This window comes from Lontra canadensis, unplaced genomic scaffold (genome assembly GCF_010015895.1).
Source record: "Lontra canadensis isolate GAN:19392208 unplaced genomic scaffold, GSC_riverotter_1.0 scaffold59, whole genome shotgun sequence".
Taxonomy (NCBI): Eukaryota; Metazoa; Chordata; class Mammalia; order Carnivora; family Mustelidae; genus Lontra; species Lontra canadensis.
Genome location: NW_022631053.1, coordinates 9766692 through 9791338, shown reverse-complemented (window position 1 = coordinate 9791338; position 24647 = coordinate 9766692). Strand labels below are relative to the sequence as shown.

Sequence of the window (24647 nt, the reverse complement as noted above, 5' to 3'; positions counted from 1 at the left end):
AAGTATAGAAATACGTCGTTCTCGTGCCCGCACGTGGGATTAAATGCTCCACTTTGTGTAGGCATTTATTACATTCTAGATTCTTCCCATGTTGATAAAGTCATAGGGTTTCCGAAAGTCTATTTCTCACTCTCACCTGTCAAGATGTCGCTTTCTCAAAGCAACCTGGTGAGCTGCTGAGCTCTGGACCGTGGACCGTGGACCAGGTACCAAGCAGGGCGTGAGACCTAGAACTGGGGGTTTTCCTGGAACTTGTGATGTGGGATGAGAGCAACTTGCCTAGGAGGTGGAGGGTGATGTGCGTTAATGCTTCCTTATGTCAATACTATTACTTTATGGTTATCTAGGGGACAGACAGGGAAGTTGAACTACCATCACCTCTTGCCCCACACATGGGAGTGTGATGGTGCTGATGGAACAGGAGGGGGATTTGGGGCAGGAAAGTTCCTTTGAAGCAGTGGCATTTTAATGGCAATCTGAAGGACAATAAAAAATTAGACCGAGATGGGGGTGAGCAGGGAGGGCAAGTGCTACGGGGAGAGGGAGACTGTGAAATTTCCAGATGAGTGTAACTAAATTCTGGATCTGAAGGAACACTGGTGGGGCTTGCAGCTGGATGAGGCTAAACTGTTTGTTTTTTTTTTTTAAGAAAGAATAACGCAACACAATTTCTTACATTATTCAAGTTAAATTACATATCCCCAGTTCCCTGCAGCATAAAGCCAACTACTCTTTCCATTTTCACTTTGGCATTTCTAATTATTATCACTTTCGTTCTATCTCATTTTTAAAATTAATACCATAATCGATTAATTATTAATCAACCAATTAATTAATTAATTAATACCATAAACATTTTAAGTTTATAATATGTTTACATATGTTCTCTCATTCAGAAGAATCACAGAATCCAGGATACCTCTCATAGGGGATGGAGTTTGTCAGCATAAATCTCAAAGTTTTGTTTTAGGCTAATTCTAATGTTTGCAATAAAAACAAGCATTAACAGAAATCATTTTTTATTTCCAAACCAACTAATAGGAAGTTCGTTCTTTTTTTTTTTTTTTCTGGGAAGGTATAAATCAGCCATGTCACTGGGATTACCTTTTATCACTGAGTATGATCTTTTCAGATATGCCATTTCTTTGGCGATTGATTTTACCTGTTGGCTATTTGTATACCTTCTTTGGAGAAAAATATATTCAAGTTCTTTATCTATTTCCTCTGAGTTTCATTGAGATATAATAGATATGTAACATTGTGTAAATTAAGGCATACAACATATTGTTTTGATACACATATTAAAAAATGATTACCACTATAACGTTAGAGTTGGCCCATTTTTTTATCAGGTTATTTTTTTTGCTATTGAACTGTAGGAGTTCCTTTTATATCTTGAATGGTAGCCCCTTCTGAGCAATGCAGTTTCTCATTTTGTCAGTTCCCTTTTCAGCTTATTGACTGCTCACTTTGCAGAAACTTTTTAGTTTGACGTAGTTTCCATTTTCTATTTTTGTTTTCGTTGCTGGTGCTTTTAAATGTCATATCCAAGAAATCATTGCCAATACCAACGTTATGAAGATTTTTTTCCCCTATATTTCTTCTAAGAACTTTACAGTTTCAGGTCTTACATTTAAGAGTTAATCCATTTTGAGTTGATGTTTATGTATAGTGTTTTGTTTCTTTTTTAAGACTTTATTTATTTAGTTGACAGAGAGATAGAGAGCACAAGTAGGGAAGCAGCAGGGAGAAAGGGAAGCAGGCTCCCTGATGCAGGGCTCCATTCCAGGACTCTGGGATCAAGACCTGAGCTGAAGTCAGAGGCTTAACCCACTGAGCCACCCAGGTGCCCCAATGTTTATGCACAGTGTTAAGATAAGGGTCCAATTTTTTCTTTCTCTTTCTTTCTTTCTTTCTTTCTTTCTTTCTTTCTTTCTTTCTTTCTTTCTTTCTTTCTTTCTTTCTTTCCCTCTCTCTCTTTTTCATGCAGATATCCAGTTTTCCTAACACCATTTGTTGAAGAGACTACTACCCTTTGCCTATTATGTATTCTTGGCACCCTTGTTGAAAATCAGTTGACCATATATGTGGATTTATTTCTGGGTTCTCTATTCTGTTCCATTTGTCTGTGTATCTATCTGCTTTATGCCAGTGCCATACTATGAAACTACAGTGAGATATCACCTCACACCAGTTAGGATGGCCATTATCAAAAAACAAAAAAATCTTAAGTGTTGATCAGTATGTGAAAAAATTGGGACCCTTGTGCACTATTGATGGAAATGTAAAATGGTGCAGCTGCTGTGGAAAACAGTATGGAAGTTTCTCAAAAAATTAAAAATAGAATTACCGTATGATCCAGCAATACACGTCTGGATATATATCTTAAAAAATTGAAATCAGGGGTGCCTGGTTGGCTCAGTTGGTTAAGCATCTGTCTTCGGCTCAGGTCATGATCTCAGGATCCTGGGATCAAGACCTACATTGGGCTCTCTGCTCAGCTGAGAGCCTACTTCCTCCTCTCTCTCTGCCTACTTGTGATTGCTCTCTCTCTGTCAAATAAATACATATAATCTTTTAAAAAAATCGAAATCAGGATCACCAAGAGATTACTTTTACTCTCATGGTCATTGCAGAATTAGCCACAACAGCCAAGACGTGGAAGTAAAGTAAATGTTTGTTGATAGATGAAATGGATAAAGAAAACAGGGTGTATACATACAACGGCATATTATTCAGCCTTTAAAAATAGGAAATCCTATCGCAGGCACAGCATGGATGGACCTTGAGGGCATTATGCTGAGTGAAAAAAGCTAGCCGAGGAAGGATAAATACTGCATGATTCCAATAATCAAACCCATAGAAGCAGAAAATAAAATGATGACTGCCAGAGGCTGGCAGAGGGGAAAATGGGAGTTGGTATTCAATAGGTACAAAGTTTCAGTTATGCAGGAAGAAAAGGTATTAGAGATCTGCTGTAGAACATGTGCTTCCAGTTAATGATAGTGTACTGCCCACTGAAAGATTCGTTAATGTGCTAATAATATGCTATATAAAATGCTATATAATAACAAAGAAGAAATGTCACTCATTACTTTATCTTGAGACAGAGCCATCTGAAGAACAGAAAGGTGGAACACGTGTGAGAGAATTGATTCTTCTTGAAAGAAGGCATAGAGACAATGACCACTTAGGTTTCCTCCAGCTACGGGCTTCTGTGATATAACAATAGCTCTGTTTGAAGAACTATTAACTGGTTTGCATTACCAGGGTGCATGATTTAGGAATGCTGTTGTTAGTATAGGGATGATTTAGTAATGTTAATTTACTAACAGAGTAGTTTAAAGTATGAATGGTGGTCTTTAAAAAGCTTATGGCTAAAAAAATCAAGGAGAAAGAAAAGCAAAGCATAGAAGGATCTACTTTCACTGTGTCCCTTATGATATATTGCGGTCTTTGTTTGATACATGACTGTAATAAAGCATTGCCATTCAATTAGAGTAAGTTAACTTTAAAATTAATATTGTGCCTATGCTTGATTCCATTTAAAGAGCTGGAGAAAGGAAAGAGGATTTGGAACCATTCACTATGCATTAGCTTCAATGACAGAATATAAATCATAGTAAGTCATGGGCCTCTGTCCAGTTCTGATCTCTGCGAGGTGTAGGTCAATGTCATACTTTCAAAATGTGTGCCTCAGTTTAGAATGGCATGCATTTCATAATTAGACGGAAGTGAGTAGAATGGATTGGAGCTTATAATCTGGACCTTTGGAAATGTTTTGACAGTTTACCCAGGAGCCTGCATTTCTTAATAGTAATGATTCCTAAATTTTTATTTTGGCTGGCTTGCTAAATATACAGAAAGCACTAGGAGGAGTGATGAAGGAAATGCATCAGTGAAAAATATTAAAAAATTGTCTTTAACATTTCTAGCACAAGGAACAAGTGCAGATGGTTGATAAAAGAGCATAAATCAATCGATAGGACATCATTTTAATTTTTTCTTTCATGTTCGATATTTAAGTCTTCCCATTCCTGGTATGAAGATACATTAAGAATTCTGTTACTACTAAGAAAAACCTATTTTGGGGGCACCCATGTCGATCTTTCTCAAAATTCACTCATTATCAATTAATGAAGAGAACAAATGAGGGTAATAACATACACCTGTGTGTAGGTGAATGGGTGTGGGGGGTACTCAAGTAAAGAGAGAAGGAAGAAAAAGAATTAAAATTTCAGAAGTTTCTACTGTGTGCCCAGGACTGTTAGACACCTAATTTATACGCAACTAATAAATGTTGTTTGTTTGAAGGTATGTGACATTGTTTCATAGCTATATACCATGCCATTTAAAAAAATTTTTTTAAAGATTTTATTTATTTGACAGAGAGAGAGATCACAAGTAGGCAGAGAGAGAGAGGGTGAAGTAGGCTCCCTGGTAAGCAAAGAGCCCAATGTGGAGCTCAATCCCAGTCGTGATCTGAGCCAAAGGCAGAGGCTTAACCCACTGAGCCACCCAGGCACCCCACCACTGCAGTTTAAGATCAGCCTTGTGATCTTATAGGCCAGTTAATTAGTTACCGAATTGCCATGCTGATTAATTTTTTTTGTAGAGGCTGGGGTCAAGGCAAAAAACACATTGTTCTGTTATTAAGGGATTCACTACACTACTACAGTTTATTCTTTCTGCTTCTGTAATGTGATAAGCAGTATAAAGAAAAGAGCGTTTGTCTGTGTTATATACACATATGTCCCCCATGCAACAAATTTTGCACAAAGATACACCAGCATTTTAATGAGAATCTGATCTTGAGGCATTAACATTTTTATTTGTCTTATTTAGTTTAATATTTCTACATTTTTTGGATTTTTGTGTGTGAAATCTTCAAAACAGATATTTCCTTTGCAGTAACATTGAGAAAAATAAGTAAATTCATTCAGTTTCAAGGATTGGGAAGTCATCTTGCATGAAGTTCATGTTGAAGATGGTTTTGAATGAGGGGATAGGTGATTTGTACATGGAGATGTGTTGGGACTATGTAGAAGTATGTTGGATAGTGAGGGAGAAATATAAATTATTTCTTGTAAGCACCATGGAATGGAGGTTGCACAGTGAGTATGTCATTACAAGAGTGGAAAGGAGAAATGAAAGTGGGCTTTTAGATTCAAAAGAAGACTGAGGAGAAAAAGCCTTGGAGGTGAAGAAAGAAATAAGAAAATGCTCAATTCACAGTTGTCACTTACTTTCAGTTTAGGGATTAATTTCCATGAGTCAGAGAAGGCTTCTAGATCCTCACCAGTGGGTAAATTGGAATTATATCAACTAGAAATAAAATAATCTGGAGTCGGTAAAAATGATTGTTGCTGGTGGTTGGGGACAGTTCAAATGTACATCCATAATGAATTTTGAAATAAGGAATAGAAGACATCCCTCCTGGGATTCCATGTTTAATATATTAGAGCAGAGATGGGTAAAGTCAGCTTTAGTATAAAATGGCCCCTGGGCCAGCAGGTTCTATAATAACCTGATTGAATATTCATGCATTTGAAAATAGAATATGCATTGGTCAGCTTTGCAAACATAGAAAAAGATGAGTTGAGTTCATTCAGCCAACAGATATATATTGAATATCTACCAGGTACCAAACATGGGTCACAGTAATGAACAAGATAGACAATATCTGTGATCCCCTCAGAGAATTTACAGTCACAGAGGTAAATGTTGGCATGATGTGGCTGCACATTGCCTAGGAGAGAGAATATGAGTGAAACCATTTTTCATTGCCCAGAGCATCTCTCCTTTGAAGATAGAGGCAGCAGCTATTTTTGTTATTATTAAAGAATTGCATCAACTAGCTAATGTCTCTTTCTAAGTCCATGCTAACCATACAAGTTTCTGATCATAATTTGGATTCCCAGATGTGTCTGCCTATGGGGAAAGAAAAATACTCTAGTCAAGTGAGTATGAGGACTTTGGTCCTTGTGATGTTTATGTATTTTTTAAATATGGCCATTAGTTTCCATGTTTTAAATCAGTCTACTATGAGTCCATCCCCTGAGGGATGGATTCCTTCCCAGAATGTTGTCAAAATCAGGTTTTCCTGTCTCGAACGCTAGACACTAGATCCTATACCACCATCACTCTCTGAGTCCCTTGAGAAGCAGCCAGCTCAGCCTCTTGGTGACAACAGTGTCTCTGGTTATTCTTGTTCTATCTTAAACTTTCTGGAGGGAATGGATCTTATTCAATTCCTTCAAAGAATATTGAGCATGGATCTGAGAGATAACCGCTTTTAAGGCAGTGGTGGAACAGACAAGCTGTTCTTTTTTTGGTTCCTCATGGTCATTCCCTATGTCATTCCTTGATCTCATCCTATCCCAGGCACCTTCTGCCTCAGGCAGGGCTGGCAAAGGGCCAGCCCATCATCTACTGGGATAGCTTTCTACTGTTGAGGCGAGGAAACAGTCTCATGATGTGTTAATTTGCTTTTGACATCTGGTTCTAGTCCATCTGTTCAGAAGTCTACTCTTAATAGTTGGGTTACTGGCAAGACCATTCTCAGGCCTAAAAACAATGACAAAAAGTCACTTTTCTAAAGAGACCTTAAGAAGAGCAGTAGCTACTGATTCTCTAACAAAATCAGTCTTCTTTTGGTATCAGCATTTCTCTTTTCTTATTTTTAATAACGCTGCAGCACAAAATACTTAAATAGGTTTCTGACTGATGATTAATAATCTATTTTTACCATTGCCCTATGCAGGTCCCAGTGAAATTTTGCTTTTCATGCCCCAAATGGAATGTGGAAGTGGATTTGGTTGAAGAGATTAGTATTTTTTTTTATCCAGAGTAGAAATGGCAAAGTCATAGAGTGAACATTTTTCCTTAGGATGCTGTAAGTACTTGGGCATGTAGTTGCTTAATTACTTTGCCATCACTTAGGTTTGCAAAAAACAAACAGGCAAACAATGACAAAACAGAATGCCTAAAACTTGAAAACAGTGTTTTCGTTTTGTTTTCAAATTAACAGAACAACCCTGTTTCCAGATAAAATGTGGTGAACCTGATAAAATTAGAGATAGTGTAACTAAAGCCTGGATGGACAGGGGAGTTGGGGAGAGTCCTAGCTTAGAACTTCATAAAATGCAGTTTTGAAATCTCGAGGTTCAGATTTCAATGTCAAATGTTATTGCTGAAGAGGAGAATGAGGAAGAAACAATGACTGTTTTGCCATATTTATATGGAAGAACAGTTTGTGCAAATGAAAAACGTCCACCAAGACAAACTGGATATTAGTAAAAAGGCTAAAATGGGCCTAGAAGGCCCAGGAAATTGGGAGCCACGTGGCAGTGGGGACATTAAGAACAATGACCTGATACCGTGTTGATGGGAACACTAGTTACAGATTGCAGAACATCAAAATCAGCCTGGAAAAAAGTTTTATGAGGTGTTTAAAATTGTGTTAAAATTTGAGTGATTCTTCCTTGGTGAAGGAATCAGGTGTATCCGAACTCCGGAGATGGTGACAAAGTTTAATTCAATTCATTTATTGCCTACAGTGAGCCAAACACAGTGCCAGGTACTTTTTATAATATGTCGTGTACTGAAAATAGTGCTGAAGCTAAAAACGAAAATCATGGGTTATTTCATGCCCCATAAATATGTCCGATAGAAATCACTAGCATTCCATTACCCACTAATATGCGAGATAACGATATATAGTGACTGATATTGTTAGAATTGGGATTTATTCTTCCTATTGGTAATGCCTATTATTTTCTTTTCTGTGGATTGTACTCAGAGAGTTTGGACTATATATACATATCTCTGCATGCAGAGACCAACAAATTCCATTTAAATATTCTAATTGTCTCCTAAAGACTTCATATCATGGGAATATTTAATGCCAGATACACTCTCTTTTTAGGTAAGCCTCACTCATTGCCAAGTGCCCATGTGTTTTCACCCATAAAAGTGTAATGCTTGATGGTACTTTACTCATATTCTGCTTATTCTGTTTGGAGTAACACATCCTCCAATGCAAAACTTCTCTGCCTCTTCAATTTCCTTCAAATTTATCTCATTCTTCACCATCACCATAAAACTTCTAGATGGAGGAGTTTTTATCTGTGGATATTTACTTCTCAATGCGCTGCAGTTTGTCTTCTGCTCCCAGTGCTTTGGAACGGCAGCTCCGATAGCATCATCCATCGTGAGTGACCAAGCACTGATTCTGGGGCCTCCTTGCAGTCCTCTGTTGTGCCCTTGCACTCTTGAAGGGTGGGTGCCATTTGCTGCAGGGGCCACTTTTTCCATCCACCCTTCTAGCTTCTTCCTTTCCACCTCTTTCACAGGCTCTGCTTCCTCTGTTCTTTAATGGCCCCTGAATGTGGACCCAAATCTTCCATTTTCATAGCTTTTGCCTCAGTTTGGAACTCATCACCTCTTACCTGGTCCATTCAAAGGAACTCCCAATATTTTCACATATTCTTTTTTTTTTTTTTTTAAGATTTTATTTATTTATTTGACAGAGATCACAAGCATGCAGAGAGGCAGGCAGAGAGAGAGGAAGGGAAGCAGGCTCCCTGCTGAGCAGAGAGCCGATGCAGGGCTCGAACCCAGGACCCTGGGATCATGACCTGAGCCGAAGGCAGAGGCTTAACCCACTGAGCCACCCAGACACCTGATATTTTCACATATTCTTGAATGTAAACCTCTCCCACCCACTCCAGATCACACTATATACTATGGCCAGAGTAGTCACCCATGAAAGCAAGCCTGATCCTGCTCTTGATTGCTTAAAACATCCCTTGCCCGATAGATACAATTTAAAAATTCTTGTCATGACACATGAGCACCTTCAGAGTTTGGCTTCCATTTTTTGTTCCCACCTCACATCCCTCCTATGTCCTCTCTGCACCAAGTGGGCCAGCTGCCTCTTAATGGGTGCTGCTGTCCACCTGCATGTTTTTTCCCTCTTGTCTAGAGGTTTCCAACAGGTTTAATCTCGTTATGTCCGCCCCCATCATGCTACAACAGGGGTAACTGCAACGTCTGTATTAAGGGGAGACTGAAGTTCAAAGCAAATAAGGCCGGTGTCACTGCTGAACCTCCTGCAAGCATAAGATGGTCTATACACGTGCATCGTGGTTCTTGTTATTAGATCACTCTGAGGTGGGCTCAGGAGATTTGCAGAGATGCCCAGGAAACTGGTAAAGATAATTAAAAGTTTAGAAAATTAGAACCATGAAGAAACAGGTAAAGGAAGGATTATTCATCCGGGAGAAGAAAAAGCCTGAGGGGAGATATAAGCAAGAAAAATAATTTCCTAGAGGATAGACTCAGACCATCCTCCATTAATATTGAGAAGAAAACACAGCAAACCATGTAGGATTTATATTTGCCATAAGGAACATTTCCCAGATAACGGATTGGCTATCTAGAATAGTTTATTCATGAAACTCTCAAAATTTATCTATAGATCTAAAAAGATATATTTTCTTCTGTCTAGCCGATTTAGGTATGGTGTGGCCTGAACGCAAAGAAGTGAATTGGGTGATTTCTTGCCATCCTGTTTTTCTCAGTGTGTCGGTCTATCTTTCAGTGGCTCTTTTTGCCTCTATTCATCTCTCTGAATGTCTCTCTCTGACTTTTCTTCTCTAGGTCTCACTATTCCTGTTTCTCTCTCTGTTTTTCTTTCTCCTTGTTCTCTCCTCTTTCTCCCACCAGCCTCCCACACTTCTGCTCCATCCTCCTGGCCCCAATATGCCGTGTAAATGAAAGCTTTGCAGAAACAGTCCAAATTACTGCAATTCTACCTTTCTTTTCTCAAGTTCATTGGATCTTTTGGTTGGCATTGCAACTATCTGGGATTACAGGCAGGTATCTAATTCTATAAGGAGTTGAGTACAGAAAGGTTTCAGTGATCACTTCCTTTAATATTATTATTTTCTGGGATCATCTTTCTCCTGCAGTACAATTTCCTCAGCACATGCCATATACTGTTGCTTTTGAGGAAAATTTTTCCTATGACTTGTGGACAACATGTTTTCCCGGAGAAATGTGAAGTTCCTTCATTACTGAATATGAGAAGTGCAAGCAAAAGGATGTTCACCAGTAGCATGGCTCTGAGGAGAGAGGAGCCCTGCAGAGTGCCCTGCCCACCTTTGAAGGATACCTTTGCAGTTTCCATTTCTGACCATTGAGTTTAGTCGATTATAGTTGTTTGTATAGTATCTTTCTATTTACCTGTGCACGTCCCCCCCCTTTCTCCTGTTGCTGGTGGCAGCCATGTTTGTCTTTCATTACCATTGCTTCAAATTTCTCCTCTGATATTTCTTTGTTCTTTTCATTTCTTTTTAATTTTCAGCCTTTTGGGCAGGTTTCATTTTTATTTTTGTGGAGACTGGGTATTCATGGATGCAGCCTACTCTAGCATCCTATCACTTAGCAGGTAGTGGGATCTCACCTGCTGCTGGAATCAACACAGACACGAGGTGATGGATGTTAGAGTTTGCATTATTTGTAAGAAAGTAATTTGGTTGAATCAATGCAACCATATTTTTTCCCTTCCAGAGCAGGTATAGTATATCATCCTTAACTTTTTTTTAAAGATTGTATTTATTTATTGGAGAGAAGGAGCATGCATGAGCAGGGGGAGCAGCAGAGGGAGAGAGAGAAGCAGACTCCCCGCTGAGCAGGGAGCCCCATTGAGGCTCCATCCCAGAGCCCTGAGGTCATGACCTAAGCCAAAGGCAGATGCTCAACTGACTGAGCCATCCAGGTGCCCTCATCCTTAACTTTTTATCTGGTGGTTACTAGATTTCCGCTGAAGCATTTTAAAAGATAACAGGTAATTTAATTTTGTTTCTTATTTTTTTCACTAACTCTCATGTCATAGTTGAAGAGAACAATCTAGTGTCCATTATCATGAGTTCATTGTGACCCACCAAACACCAGCATCTCAACTTTGCTCTATAAATTCTAGTAAGAAGTGTAAAATTGGCATTTCTCTTGGGGGGCATAGGAGAGGGAATCAAGGTAAGAGAAAGGACCAGTGGTCACTATAAGCGGGATATGGAGTTGTCAACTTATAAATGATTACCCTTCCCTACCATTCCAGCAGGGGCTATACTAAATGGAAGCTGCCTTGGAAAGCTTATTTGGAACTGAGTATAAGTAATCTTTCTGTAAAGTAGAATCATTACTTAGTATATTTCCTTTGACAGCAAAATAAAGTCACTTAAGGGGTGCCTCGGTGACTTAGTCGGTTGAGCGGCCTACTCTTGATTTCAGCTCAGGTCATGATCTCAGGGTTGTGAGACTAAGCTCCATATCAGGCTCCCCGCTCAGTGCAGAGTCTGCTTGAGATTCTCTCCCTCTGCTCCTCCCCCCACTCTCGTGCACTCTCTCTCTCAAAATAAATAAAAAATAAATTAATTAATTAAGTCAGTTAAATCAGTTCCCTCCTCTCATTTTCTTCCCTTATTATTTTCTTTATTTTGAGCACAATCAATACAGTCACACTTATATTGTTTAAAAGTCTTTTATTAAGAGGCATGTAGGGTTTTTTTTTGATTGTTGTTCTGTCACAAATATTTACTAAGCTCATGCCATTTGTGAGGTTCTAACTAATTACCTGCTTTATTAACTCATTTAAGCCTCACTAAAGTGCTATGATTGGTATTACTACCTCCATTTTACTTATATGGGAGCAGACATGGTTTTCCAAGAGGTTTCCCAGAATAAATTGCCTGAGGTCAAACAGGCCTACAAGTGACAGCGCCTAAGATTTTTTTCAAAAATTGAACTCCAGTTTTCTTTCTGTTTTACATTAGTGTGCTGGTTGTTCAGCTTTGAATGACAATGATGTATTATTATTATTACTTTGAATAACAATTATATCTCTGGGAAAATACATGTGAAGCGTGGGAAACGTCTTCTATAGGTTACATAATCCAAATAATTGACACAAAATTAATAATCAAAAAATGAATATATGCTGAGTATTTTTCATGTGGACTAAAAGCTGAGTTCTAATCGTCACGTACAGTGAGTATCTATTGCCTCGGCTTTTGAGATTGCTTAGTCTCTTCCATAGAAATGTAGTCTTTCCTCCGGCAGAGTTTATGCAGTACTTGTTATTCTGAAATCTCTTTTCTTTTTTTTTGTGCTATTTTACTACTAACATTGAATTCATAATCTAAGGGATCTTCCTTCAGATGGCAAACGGGATGAATGATTGTTTGGCTGTCCGTCAGTGAAGTTAATGATGGTATAATACAAGAACAACAATGGCCGCACCAGACATTTATTGAGTATTTTTTAGGGGTCAGGCAAGAAAAGTTGAGTAAACTTTCCCCAAACTGTAGGGCAAGGATTTGAACCTGGGTTTGCATGACATGGTGTTCAGAATGTTAACAGCTACAAAAAATTAATAAGATAAATTCAAGAAATAGATTAGAAATGTTTATAATTCAGAAAATATGAGAAATTCAAAAACTCTTAGGACATCTGCCAATTTATAGTCTCTTTAAGAAAAATTAATATTAAAATTAAAGTTAACCTTTATAAAAACAGTCTTCTCTACTTTGCAGACAGATGGCTATCTATGAAACATTTTTTCCCCATGTTTTGGAGAAGTAGTATGCAATCATTGTAAGATGGGGTTTCCAAAAGTTGCTTATGCCTGACGCTGGACTAATTTAATAACATGGCAAAAGAACCATTAAGGCTTCTGACCTGGCTTTTAGGGATCAAATAGTCCCTTTTGATATTTTTTTATGGTTTATGAATGTCATTACTATATTGTACTATTTTTTATTAACATAATGTAGTATTTGTTTCAGGGGTACAGGTCTGTGAATCATCAGTCTTACACATTTCAGAACACTCACCATAGCACATACTGTCCCCAACGTCCATCACCAGGCCACCCTATCCCTCCCAACCCCCCTCCCTTCCAGCAACCCTCAGTTTGTTTCCTGAGATTAAGAGTCTCTTATGGTTTGTCTCCTTCTCTGGTTTCATCTTGTTTCATTTTTTCCTCCCTTCCCCTAGGATCATCTGTCCTGTTTCTCAATTCCTCATATTCATGAGATCATATGATAATTGTCTTTCTCTGATTGACTTATTTTGCTCTGCCTAATACCCTCTAGCTCCATCCACATCATTGCAAATGGCAAGATTTCATTTCTTTTGATGGCTGCATAGTATTCCATTGTATATATATATATATACCACTTCTTCTTTATCCATTCATCTGTTGATGGACATCTAGGCTCTTCCCATGGCTATTGTGGACATTGTAACTATAAACATTAAGGTGCACGTGCCCCTTCGGATCACTACATTTATATCTTTAGGGTAAATACCCAGTAGTTTGATTGCTGGGTCATAGGGTAGCTCTATTTTCAACTTTTGGAGGAAACCCCATACTATTTTCCAGGTTGGCTGCACCAGCTTGCATTTCCACCAACAATATAGGAGGTTTCCCCTTTCTCCGCATCCTCGCCAACACCTGATGTTTTCCGACTGGTTGATTTTAGCCATTCTGACTGGTATGAGGTGGTATCTCACTGAAGTTTTGATTTGTATTTCCCTAATGCCAAGTGATGTGGAACAGTTTTTCATGTGTCTGTTGGCCATCTGGATGTCTTCTTTGCAGAAATGTCTGTTTATGTCTTCTGCCCATTTCTAGATTGGGTCATTTGTCTTTGGGTGTTGAGTTTGTTAAGTTCTTTATAGATTTTGGATCCTAGCCCTTTATCTGATATGTCATTTGCAAATATTTTCTCCCATTCTGTCAGTTGTCTTTTGGTTTTGTTGACTGTTTCCTTTGCTGTGCAAAAGCTTTTGATCTTGATGCAGTTCCAATAGTTCATTTTTGCCCTTCCTTCCCTTGTCTTTGGTGATGTTACTAGGAAGAAGTTGCTAGGGCTGAAGTCGAAGAGGTTGCTACCTGTGTTCTCCTCAAGGATTTTGACGGATTCCTGTCTCACATTGAGGCCTTTCATCCATTTTGAGTCTAACTTTCTGTGTGGTATAAGGAAATGGTCCAGTTTCATTCTTCTGTGGGTGACTGTCCAATTTTCCCAACACCATTTGTTGAAGAGACTGTCTTTTTTCCATTGGACATTCTTTCCTGCTTTGTCAAAGATTAGTCGACCCTAGAGTTGAGGGTCCATTTCTTGGCTCTCTATTCTGTTCCATTGATCTATGTGTCTGTTTTTGTGCCAGTACCATACTATCTTTGATGATTACAGCTTTGTAATAGAGTTGAAGTCTGGAATTGTGATGCCGCCAGCTTTGGTTTTCTTTTTCAACATTTCTCTGGCTATACAGGGTCTTTTCTGATTCCATATAAATTTTAGGATTATTTGTTCCATTTCCTTGTAAAAAGTGGATGGTATTTTGATAGGGATTGCATTAAGTGTATAGATTGCTCTAGGTAGCATACACATTTTCATAGCATTTGTTCTTCCAATCCATGAGCATGGAACATTTTTCCATTTCTTTATGTCTTCCTCCATTTCCTTCATGAGTACTCTATAGTTTTCTGAGTACAGATTCTTTGCCTCTTTGGTTAGATTTGTTCATTGGATTTATGGCTTTGGTTGGTTGTTTTTTATTCTGATACTTTTATTTATTTGCAGTAAAATAAATAAAATCTTCTTAACAGTTTAGAATAGACTGACCCTTCTTTCACAGATATGTTGAACTATGATCAGTGTACTCTTCAAATAGAATTGAAAAGGGACAGTTACTTATTCCATAAATACTTGTGCCAAAGGAAACGTGTATTTAGTCAAACCATTGTAAAGAAAAATGCCAACTCTCACTTCTGTGTCTCCTTCTTACACCTATGCATAATGGTAGCCAGGAATGAGGTCATTGTTGGTACTGAAGTAAGTGGCCAGGGAAATTATACTGCATGGTAGCAAAATATAAACTTCAATTCAGTGGCTCACCTCTGCATTTAGGTCTGTATTTTAGCATAGTAATGGGTGAATGCTCAGACTCAGGGGTACTGAACTCAGACCTCAAGGGAACTTTTCTCTGTACAACCTGGAGTAGTTAGTTGCACATATGCCTAAATCAGGCCTAGCAATCTGCTTGACCAAAGAAACCATTCCCACATCCACTTCCGGTTTGCAAAGTAGCCTCTGGAAAGTAATTTATTCTCTCTGCTTTGTTTTCCTCATCTGGTCAGCGAGGTTAATTGTACGGAGCGCTAACCCCCATCACAGCAGGCTTCTGAGATTAATAAGGTGATATTCACTGAACATCATGGATGTTGAAAAGTCACTGCCTGAGTTTTATAGAAGTATAAGGGGTAGAGGTGAGGAACACTTTATTCTTCTGTATACTTAGGTAATCAACACTAGTATTTCTTATAAAAAGGCTGCTACTCCCAGATTTTCTACATATGGACTCTATATTCTAGACATGCTGGTTTATTTATTATATAAAAGAATCTGAACCTAGCCATGGATAAAACAGGTGTATAGTCTTCAATTCACCGTAGAATTTTCTTTTAAAAACTTTATTCTGAATGAATTTTCAGAACACACCCATAAATCACATATTTTCTTGCCTTAAAGAGCTATATACATAAACTGTTGCAGGGTTGGCAAATATCTAGCGTACGTGTTACCCACGCCTCATTCTGCACACGGAGCAAACATTGCCGATTCATTAAAATCCTCTTCTCTCTTGAGTAAAGACAGAACCTCTGACTTCTCCACAACCCAGCATCTCAGGCAGCTATCACCGATCAGTTGGTGGGCATGAATTCAATCAATTCAATGAATTAAATCCTTGGTCATTCCTGAGCAACTCCGCCTTTCTAATTTACAGATAAAGAATCCAAAGTCCAGATATTATGTATACGTTTTTTAACTGAAGTCATGCAGCTTGTTCTTTTGGGGGTCCTATGAGCTAAAACCCAGATGGACATGTTCCCACTCCAGTTTCATTCTGTGACACCTGGCTGTTCCTATAATTTTCGAGTCTGGCTGCGTTCATCATAGTCTATATATTCTTCATATTTCTCATTGATTGTCTCGTGCATTTCATCATTGATTAAGTAATATTTATTGAGCAACTACTATGCATGAGTTAATATCCCCTCCACCAAGCAACTTAGAGTTACATAGAAAAAGCAAGTCATGTATGGAAATAGCCATGTGCTTTAGTATTTTCCTCTATTCAACCACTGAAAGTTGGGGCTGAGGTCAGGCGTGATCTGAATGTCAAATGTAACAGATATATTGCAGTTCTTAATTTTTCATCCCACTTAACCATTTTCTACTATCAGTCATTTCCTCTTTCTTGAATTTCTTATTATATTCCATTTTCTTGAGTTTCTTGTTGTCTTTCATTATAATACTCTCCTGATTTTTTTTTCCCCCATCTCTGGAGCTGTTCTCTTTTTAAACGGGGTGTTTTTATTTTTCCTTCTTCCGATTCCTTTATGGTCCATGTTCTTCAGATTCTGACCTCAGCTTCTTTTTTTTTTTTTTCCCACTTTGTGAATTTTACCTGCTTTCATAAGTGCAATCTGCAAACTTCGCCTCGAACCTAAGCATTCTCGCATCTTCATCCCACCCCTGGTATCGACCGATATATTCCCCTCCTTGCTGGATGTGTCTCTAGTGTCCGTCCCGCAGGCACATAGATCTCAACTTTTCCTAAACCTGAATGTATTTTCTTCAAATCTGCTCCTCTTCATGTTTTCCCTAGTTTGGTGAATGGCGTCACCACCCACTCAGTTGCTGCAGCAGAAATACAGGAGTTTCTCTGGACTCCCCCATCCTTTTTCTTCCTGCCCTCATCTTAGGAGTGAGAAAATTCAGTCAGTCCTTCTCTTTTAGTAATTTTGACTGTGTCTCCACCTCCTCATCTCTGTGACTGGTTCCTTAGTCAAGGCCTTGTCTTTCACCTGACTCCTCACGTAGCATCCTAACTGGTCTAATTTCATCTCCTGTGGCCCTATCAATCAAGTCTCCATGCTGCTGTCAGCTTCGTTTTAATAAAACACAAACTGCACATCTGACACACAAGCCTGGGATCATTGAAAGCTCCCCTTGACACTCAGGATTACACGTGAACCCTTTCCCCCTCCAGGATCTTCCTGCCTCCATCTCCGGCTTTGTCCCTCATCACTCTGATCCTGTCCATCAATTAACCCCTCAGTGTTGCGCTTCATTTTCAGAGGATTTTGAGCCCCCGAATGCATCGCGGTCTCTCGCCTTGTTATTCTTGCATATATTGTTTCTTCTACCCAAAATTCCCACTGCTCCTCTTATCTTTACTAAAATAACTCATCCATTACATTTTCAATTCTGATGCCATTTCCACAATGAAGGCTTCCTTGCTCCACAGTATACTTTTAAGAAGTTGTCACATTTTCTGCGTGGCTTTGCAGTTGTCTTCTTTTATCATTAGCTCTCTGTCTCCATGCCTTTCACTACTCATAGCACACATTGCTTGAATCAATTGTGCCATGATTGGGCCTGTCCCCAGAGTCTACCCATTCTGCCCTAGAGCTTCTGGACATACTATGTTATAGTTCCTCTGCTGGAGTTTGTCAGTGCTTTGGCAAGTGGTGAATAAAATGCAGTACTTTGATCCTGGAGTCATCAGGGATTTTGAGATGAAACTAGGATGTATCTTTCTTTGGCCAAGTGAAGGAGAGAGAAGAGAATTATAGAATGACCTCATACTTACTTTAGAGAATCATTTTAATAACATCTATGCTGGGCATGTAAGTTGTCTGTGTTTTTATCTCTGTGATCAGCCATTACTGTTCACTTTACCATGATATATGTCAGAATGATAGTATTTGACTCTTCAAGTCAAAATCTGTTAATCAGCAAGACTCCTTACTGTATCTTTGTGTTCTAGATTTATTTCACAGATATGTGAAATTGGATGTGCCAATTATCAGTTCTCTTATCTGTACATCATTTTAAAATTTGTTTTTATAAACCATGGTCTATCCAGTTACCTGTCATCCCTTTAATCTTCTGCTACATTTTATCCTTACACATGTAGTTGCTTTATTTAGAAAATATGTATTAAAATATACAAGGAGAAAATTGTAGCACTTGTTCCTGAGTGATGGAATGGTCAGATGACCTTGTTCCTCCAATTTTTAATGCTTCTCATATTTTATTTTATTTTTAAATTTTATTTTATTTAAATTCAATTAACATATAATATATTATCAGAGGTAGAGTTCAATGATTCATCAGTCGCACATAACACCCAGTGCTCATTATATCACGTGCCCTTAAATGTCCATCACCTAGTTACTCCATCCCTCCACCCCCTCCCCTCCTGCAACCCTGAATTTGTTTCCTATAGTTAAGAATCTCTTATGGTTTGTTTCCCTAATTCTGTCTTACTTTATTTTTCCCTCCCTTCCCCTGTGACCATCTGTTTTCTTTCTTAACTTCCACATAGGAGTGAAATCATATAATAATTGTCTTTCTCTGATTGACTCATTTCACTTAATGCTTTTCATATTCTAATGGTGAACAGTTTATTTTTTTAACTTTTATCATTTAAATTTTTTTTTAAAAGGGGGAAAAAGCAGTAAAATAAAGGGAACGCATGTTTATAGAAAACAATAGAATTTCATATTCAGGCCAAGCCTTTTCTCATTGACTAATGACCCAGATTTCTTTTTTTTTTTTTTTTTCTTTAATAAATGGTTTATTGATAGTACATTATAAAGAATGACAAAACTGTATTATCTTTATTTCTAGACTTAATGGCCATCCCACAGAAAGCATCTTTGGAACAGAAAAAAAAGTTTTAAGAATTTGTTTTCCCATAATCATAAAGCTGTTCTACTCAGTTCTGGGCCCAGCTAGTGCAACATTCTCCTCAACCCATAGGCTCCATTCCCTTTACCAACTATTTATAATATGTTTGGGTCACTCACAGGAGAAAAACACTGTCAGCATCAGTATTTAGCAGCATTTCAAAATACATTTTTTTTGTCTTGATGAAAAAACTAAACTATTCTTTTAGTGCAGTCATTTCATGTGGCCTTATTACTTCTATACACAAGATACGATCCTTTAACATTTATGTAGGTAAGCATCTCCCATTTTTTTGAAGACTCCCAAAGACTCTGAGGATTTTATTTTTTCACAATAAAAGAAAAAAGGGCAGTGTCAACCCATGAGAGTCAGCCCAGCAGCGTTAAGGAGGCCCTCTGCAGAGCCCAGTTCCTGGTGCGGGAAGCGATCTGACAGCCTCCCCTCGCTCTCAGCTCTTAGAAACAGGTCTGAGAGGGATCAAAGCAGTAACTGTCTGTATTGCTTCATAGCCTTGGAAGAAAACAGAGGTTAAAAAAAATATACAGTCTAATAAAAAGAGTGGAAGCCAAATCCTTTCATTCCAGGGATGTCTGCAAAGGACAGATTCTATGGAGCATGGATTCAGAAAAGATATCACTCCTAACAGGAAAAATAAATCGTGGACAGTCACTCAAGGCCAGGGAAGCAACCACAAAAAGCAACTGGCTTCAAGCGCGCGGTCACCAGGAAGGACACATACCAGAAATCTCGGGACAAGGCGGCCTGGCGCTGTGGTTCAACAGCCTTCAGGAGACGGAGGGCACCAGAGGCCAACAGCGTCACGCACAAAAAGGCTACTACGGCAACAACGTGAGGGCCAGAGATCAGCTAGAGGTTGGGGTTAGACGCCGCCAGAAGCCCGGCCTGGGCTTGTTTTCTTGGGAAGGGCTTGAGATGTGCAGAGGCTTCGTACGCATGTGTTGGTGACCCTTCTCGAGAAGGCATAGAGCAGCCGCTTCAGGAACGCTTTCTACTCATTCGTTTTCATTTCAGTTCACCATTTAAACTAGAAAAGACGCTGTGAGCTATCCCCACTAGCTTCTACCTTGGACACGGCACCGATACTACACACACAACTGAATGGACATTTTCCTGGTTCTTCTGCCGGGCAGGCTCAGTATGCTTCTTTGGACTGAATAGGCGTGATCTTGTTCGAGAAAAGCGTGTAAACGTAGGGCCAGATTTTGTTAGTCTCCGTCCCGGAAAATTGGTGAAGTACTCCTCGGCTCTTGTATAATTCAATGACTGGCTTTGCCACATCCTTGTACTGTCTTAGCCTGGCCGCCACAGCTTCAGGTTTATCGTCCTCCTGCTGGACTAACGGTTCGCCTGTGATGTCATCAACCCCGTGTACATGGGGTGGATTGAAGTCCAGGTTATATACCCTTCCACTAGCGGGGTGGATCCAACGTCGGCTGAGACGATCTTTGAGCGTTTCAAATGGAATGTTCAAAGTTATCACTAGATCCAGCTCGCAGATTTTGTCCAGGGCTTCAGCCTGAACTAAGGTCCTAGGAAAACCGTCTAGTAGCCAGTGCTGGCCGCGTCTACTCTCCAGCTCCGACATCATGAGGCGTGTGATCACATGATCGGGAACCAAAAGACCCTTCTCTATGGACTGCTTTGCCATATCACCAACTTCGGTGTTCGCTTTGATGTTCTCCCGCAAGAAGTGGCCGCTGGAGAGATGTTGGAGGCCAAAGCTCTGAGCGATCCTCTGGCACACGGTGCCTTTGCCCGAGCCAGGCGGCCCAAGGATGACCGCGCGCAGGAGTTTGGAAGCCATTGCCTTCGCCAGGCAGGGAGGGGGCGGCCAAACAGGCAACCCGGACAGCAGCCTCGGAGAAGCCCCGGGAACTTTGTTGCTGCTGCTGCTCCTTCTGCCTCCGACAACTCTCCGCTCGCGCGGGGACTCGCCGGGCGCCCCTCCAGCCTTTCCTCTTTCGCTCCGCACGCGGCGTTCGAGGAAGGGGCTAGGCGGCCTGGCATCCCAGCGCCAGGCTCGACCGAGGGGGAAGCCGGGAGGGGCGGTGACTCCACGCGCGCGCCCCGTCGCCCCACGCACGGGGCGGCCTGGGGCACCCAGATTTCTGTTTAAGAGAATGCCATTAACTTATTTAACCAACAAAGTTTATGAAGTGCCCCAGTTCAACTAGAAGGGAAAGTACTGTGGTTGATGAGACAGAAAAACCCAACGCGGCTTTAGAAGGGAGGGGATGTGGAAAAGGAAGAGAAAGTGATATTAGAGCTTTTTTTCAAAAGATGAGCAAGCACTGATTGCTGAAGAAGCTAGAGGAAGGTATCCAGGCACTGGAAACAGGATTGCACAGAACCACACACACATCGAGAAGCTGGGGGTGCTCGGGTTGCCTGACCATTGCTTACATGTGTGACATGGAGAAGGGGAGAATGATTGCATGCCGTGTTGTTTGTTGATCCATAGATTTTCAGAGGAATTGGTAAAAGGAAGTAAAATGTTGTTTTTCTTAGTTAGCTCTTCAAATCTATGTAATAGCTGATTTCACTGCAATTAGTATAGGTGGCAGTTTTTCCTTAGTCTCTATTTCCCAGGTATCAGGATTTTTTTGTTTCTCTGAATTTGTCACAGTTTATTTGTATGACACCCATTGGACAAATCTTGGTACATCTTTGTGTTGTCATAAGTAGTTTGATCTCCATCTGTGATTTTAAAAACACAGTCCTTGCATTTGATTCTTCCTGTCTCAGGCACCATTTGGGAATTATGATGCCACCATTAGCGAAGAGACTTTCCTAAATAACCTGAAGTCGTAGTAAGCTGCTCATTGTCGCTCATAATCCATGTTCCACAGTGAGATACTTGGGGGACGCTGGCTCTGGAGTGCAGAAGCGCAGTTCGGGGAGGGTGACGTGGGCTTATTATGCTCCACTTTGAATGCGGTGTGTGCCAGCCACATCACCTTATGATTACAGCTAGTTTCAACCAGAAGGTCTCTAAATAAATTCTGGTTTTGTTAATCAACAAAGGTATAATTATGTCATCATCTGCTGTAGGCTTTTAAATCAATGATTCTGAAGCAGATTGTTCTTTGATATTTCCATCACTTTTTCATGAGTTTGCATAGGGAATTTGGGTAGTTAAAAGTTGAGCACCCTGGGCTGACTTCTGATGCCTCCTGATGGCAGGATGTTTATGGTTTTTCTGGATGAGATTGACTGTTGATCTGGTGAGAACCCCATCTAATGAGTAGATGAGGACCCTCTTTTGGAAGTCTGGAGGCTGTGAATATTGCCTTTTCATGAGCCCCAGCTTTGACTAGTCCTCATCTATTCAAATGTACTTAATTGTGTCATTTTGGTGTGTATAATTCTTAGAGTGCTTATGATTCTTAGAGCACATTCTGCTTCCCATAGCACATTTTGCTTTTCAGAGGTCCTTTGTAGTGACCTCTGAGACCCTCTGTGGCTCACTGTGGCAACTCTTGACCCTAATTGCCTTCCAGACACCAGGCGAGGTGTGTGTCAGCTTTAGCTGCCATAGTGGTTCCTAAATTTGGCCATGTGCTAGCATCACCAGGGGGTTTAAAAGAATACTGATGCCTGTGCCCCACACCAGCTTAAGTAAGTCAGAATCTGTTGGGAAGGGGGCCAGGCAATGGTGTGTCTTAAAAGAACCCCCCCTTCCCACCCCAGTGAGTCTACTAAGGAACTAAGACTGAGATGAGCAGAGTGTGGATCAGGACTGAGGATGGGCAGGGTGTGCTCACCTTTGGGCAACGGGGAATGGGGCTGAGGTGTCTGGGAAGCTGTCTTGAGGAAGAAGGGAATGGAAATCCTGATAGACTCCTTCAAGGAAGTAACCATCTAGACAGAGGGGTAGAGTCTGTCTACCCCTGGAGGGCTTGAAGAGAGGAAACTCAGAGCAGGGGGTAGGACATGGGGCCCAGAATGGCTGCCATGTCATTCCCTTCTGCTCTGGAGCAGGCAGAGCCACACTGTGAACAGATTAGGATGGGGGAAAAAAAGGAACAACTCAGCTAAATAAACAACAAAAACTCCAAATTAGTAGACGTTTAGTTCTCCTGTTCACTGTCTTCTGTTCTCATGTTGAATGCTGCTGATTTGGACCTGGATTGTTGGACAAACCAAGGCCATTGAAAACCTCATTAGAGCAATGTTAAGTGAAAGGCTCCGCTCCCTGGTTTTCTTCATGCTGCACGTTCATATCGTGACTGTAACAACTAGGTATGTTTAAGTAAGCTCAGACGCCGTGGTGTATCCAGAGGCCTCCCTTAGGCCTGCTCTTCTGTCCCTTTGCAGCACTGCTGGCCTTCCCTTGCTCCAGCTCCAGGACCTAGATGAAAAGCTAACTATGCCTGTAACCCGAGGGTCTGCTTTTCAGCTCAGGAGCCGCTACCAGCTTCCGTCATGCCTGCCTCTGGACATTGTCTGATTCTGTACCCTGGTGCCCACGTTTCTATTCAGTTACCTCCCTGGATCTGGTGATTGGATTTTTTTTTTTTTCAATTAGCTGAGCTGCTCTAAATAAGCCTCAGATATCTGCGGAGGCTCAGAGTTGGGATCCCAGTTCACACTCTGATTGCTCAGGTCCCCCTCCTGGCTTCTGGTTGCTGGAACGTGTACAAGCAACCATTGTGGAAAAGTCCAGGGTTGTGTCCCCGTCCCCGTCTCCTGCCCTGTAACACACCTGTTCACAAGTAATGAGTCACCTCAATTCAAGATCCTATTAAGGTGTCTAAAAGTACGTTTTTGAATTTGAATGAACCTAAACTTTGTATCGAATATATGCATTTCTGTCTATAGACTGAGCATTAATATGCACAATACTCAGTTTGGTTTGATAGCACCTTCCAGTTCTTCCTCACACATCTGGTTAAGAAGGTTGTGTTCTTCCAGAATGCAGAATTTCTCTCCCTTTCTCTTCAGATTCAGCAAGTGTTCACTCCCCACCTACAGCATCAAGTACTATCTTAAATCCTTCTATCTGTGTTTATGTAATTTCTTGAAGCTATCAGGATTCCAGAGATGGTTTCTGATCTTCAAAGTTCTGGCTGCTGATGGTTTCATCTGTTGTCAAACATTGTACAGTGTTTCCCACAAGCCGATTACGGCTTAGGACAGGCAGTGTGCCAGCTCCAGTCTTTGCAAGGGATGGTCTCTACAAGGGAGGGTCTATTTTTAATGAAAAAAAAAAAGGTCATTTGATAAAAATATCCAGTCAAACCATGATCTCTTCATTCAGGAGGAGTTAAAAGTGAATACTTTTGGGCTTCAAAGGAGTGCTTCTTTGGTTGGATGTGGATTTACCTGTTAACATTTGGCTGTAAAAATAATGGCAGGAAGTTGATATTTGACAGCAAAAATAATTCTAGTGTAAGTAAGAACTTCAGAAAGGAGCCAGAAGAAAAAGAGAGCTTACAGAGCCTTGTGTTGAATCAACAAAACAAATCTCATTACAGACGAAGATACCAGGTATGGATTCATGGAAGTGGAATTAAAACTTCAGAAGTGCTGTAAAATCCCACAGTTTGAATTATAGAATATTAAGGTACAGCTAAATCAGTATTGACTTCTGAATTAGACTATTGATGAGAAGCATCATCTGTATTTGATGAGGATCTATTTTGCATGTTGTGATGTGTATGTGAGTGCGTGTGTGTGTGTGTGTGCAGGAAAGTGGAGCAATGTTACAGAAATTCTGTGTTAAATTCAAAAATTAGAACTGTGGGGATTTTTAAATGTTGTATTAGATTCTGATGAGAGTTGCATGTTTTG

The 24647-nt window shown here is 40.1% G+C and overlaps 2 protein-coding genes across 3 annotated transcripts in view; one reads left to right on the top strand and one right to left on the bottom strand.

Moving 5' to 3' along the window:
• The window catches only part of TMEM117 (transmembrane protein 117), a 469463-nt gene that overhangs the window by 195977 nt on the left and 248839 nt on the right, over positions 1-24647 (top strand). The window lies entirely within an intron of this gene.
• Positions 19962-20782, bottom strand: LOC116879054 (adenylate kinase 4, mitochondrial). Its single transcript, XM_032876980.1, has one exon. It carries the CDS (start codon positions 20656-20658, stop codon positions 19987-19989), a length of 672 nt encoding a protein of 223 aa, XP_032732871.1. The 5' UTR covers positions 20659-20782; the 3' UTR covers positions 19962-19986.

What these genes read in the sequence shown, in the direction of transcription:
- LOC116879054 (XM_032876980.1), bottom strand. Translation starts at nt 20,658, where the DNA reads ATGGCTTCCAAACTCCTGCGCGCGGTCATCCTTGGGCCGCCTGGCTCG.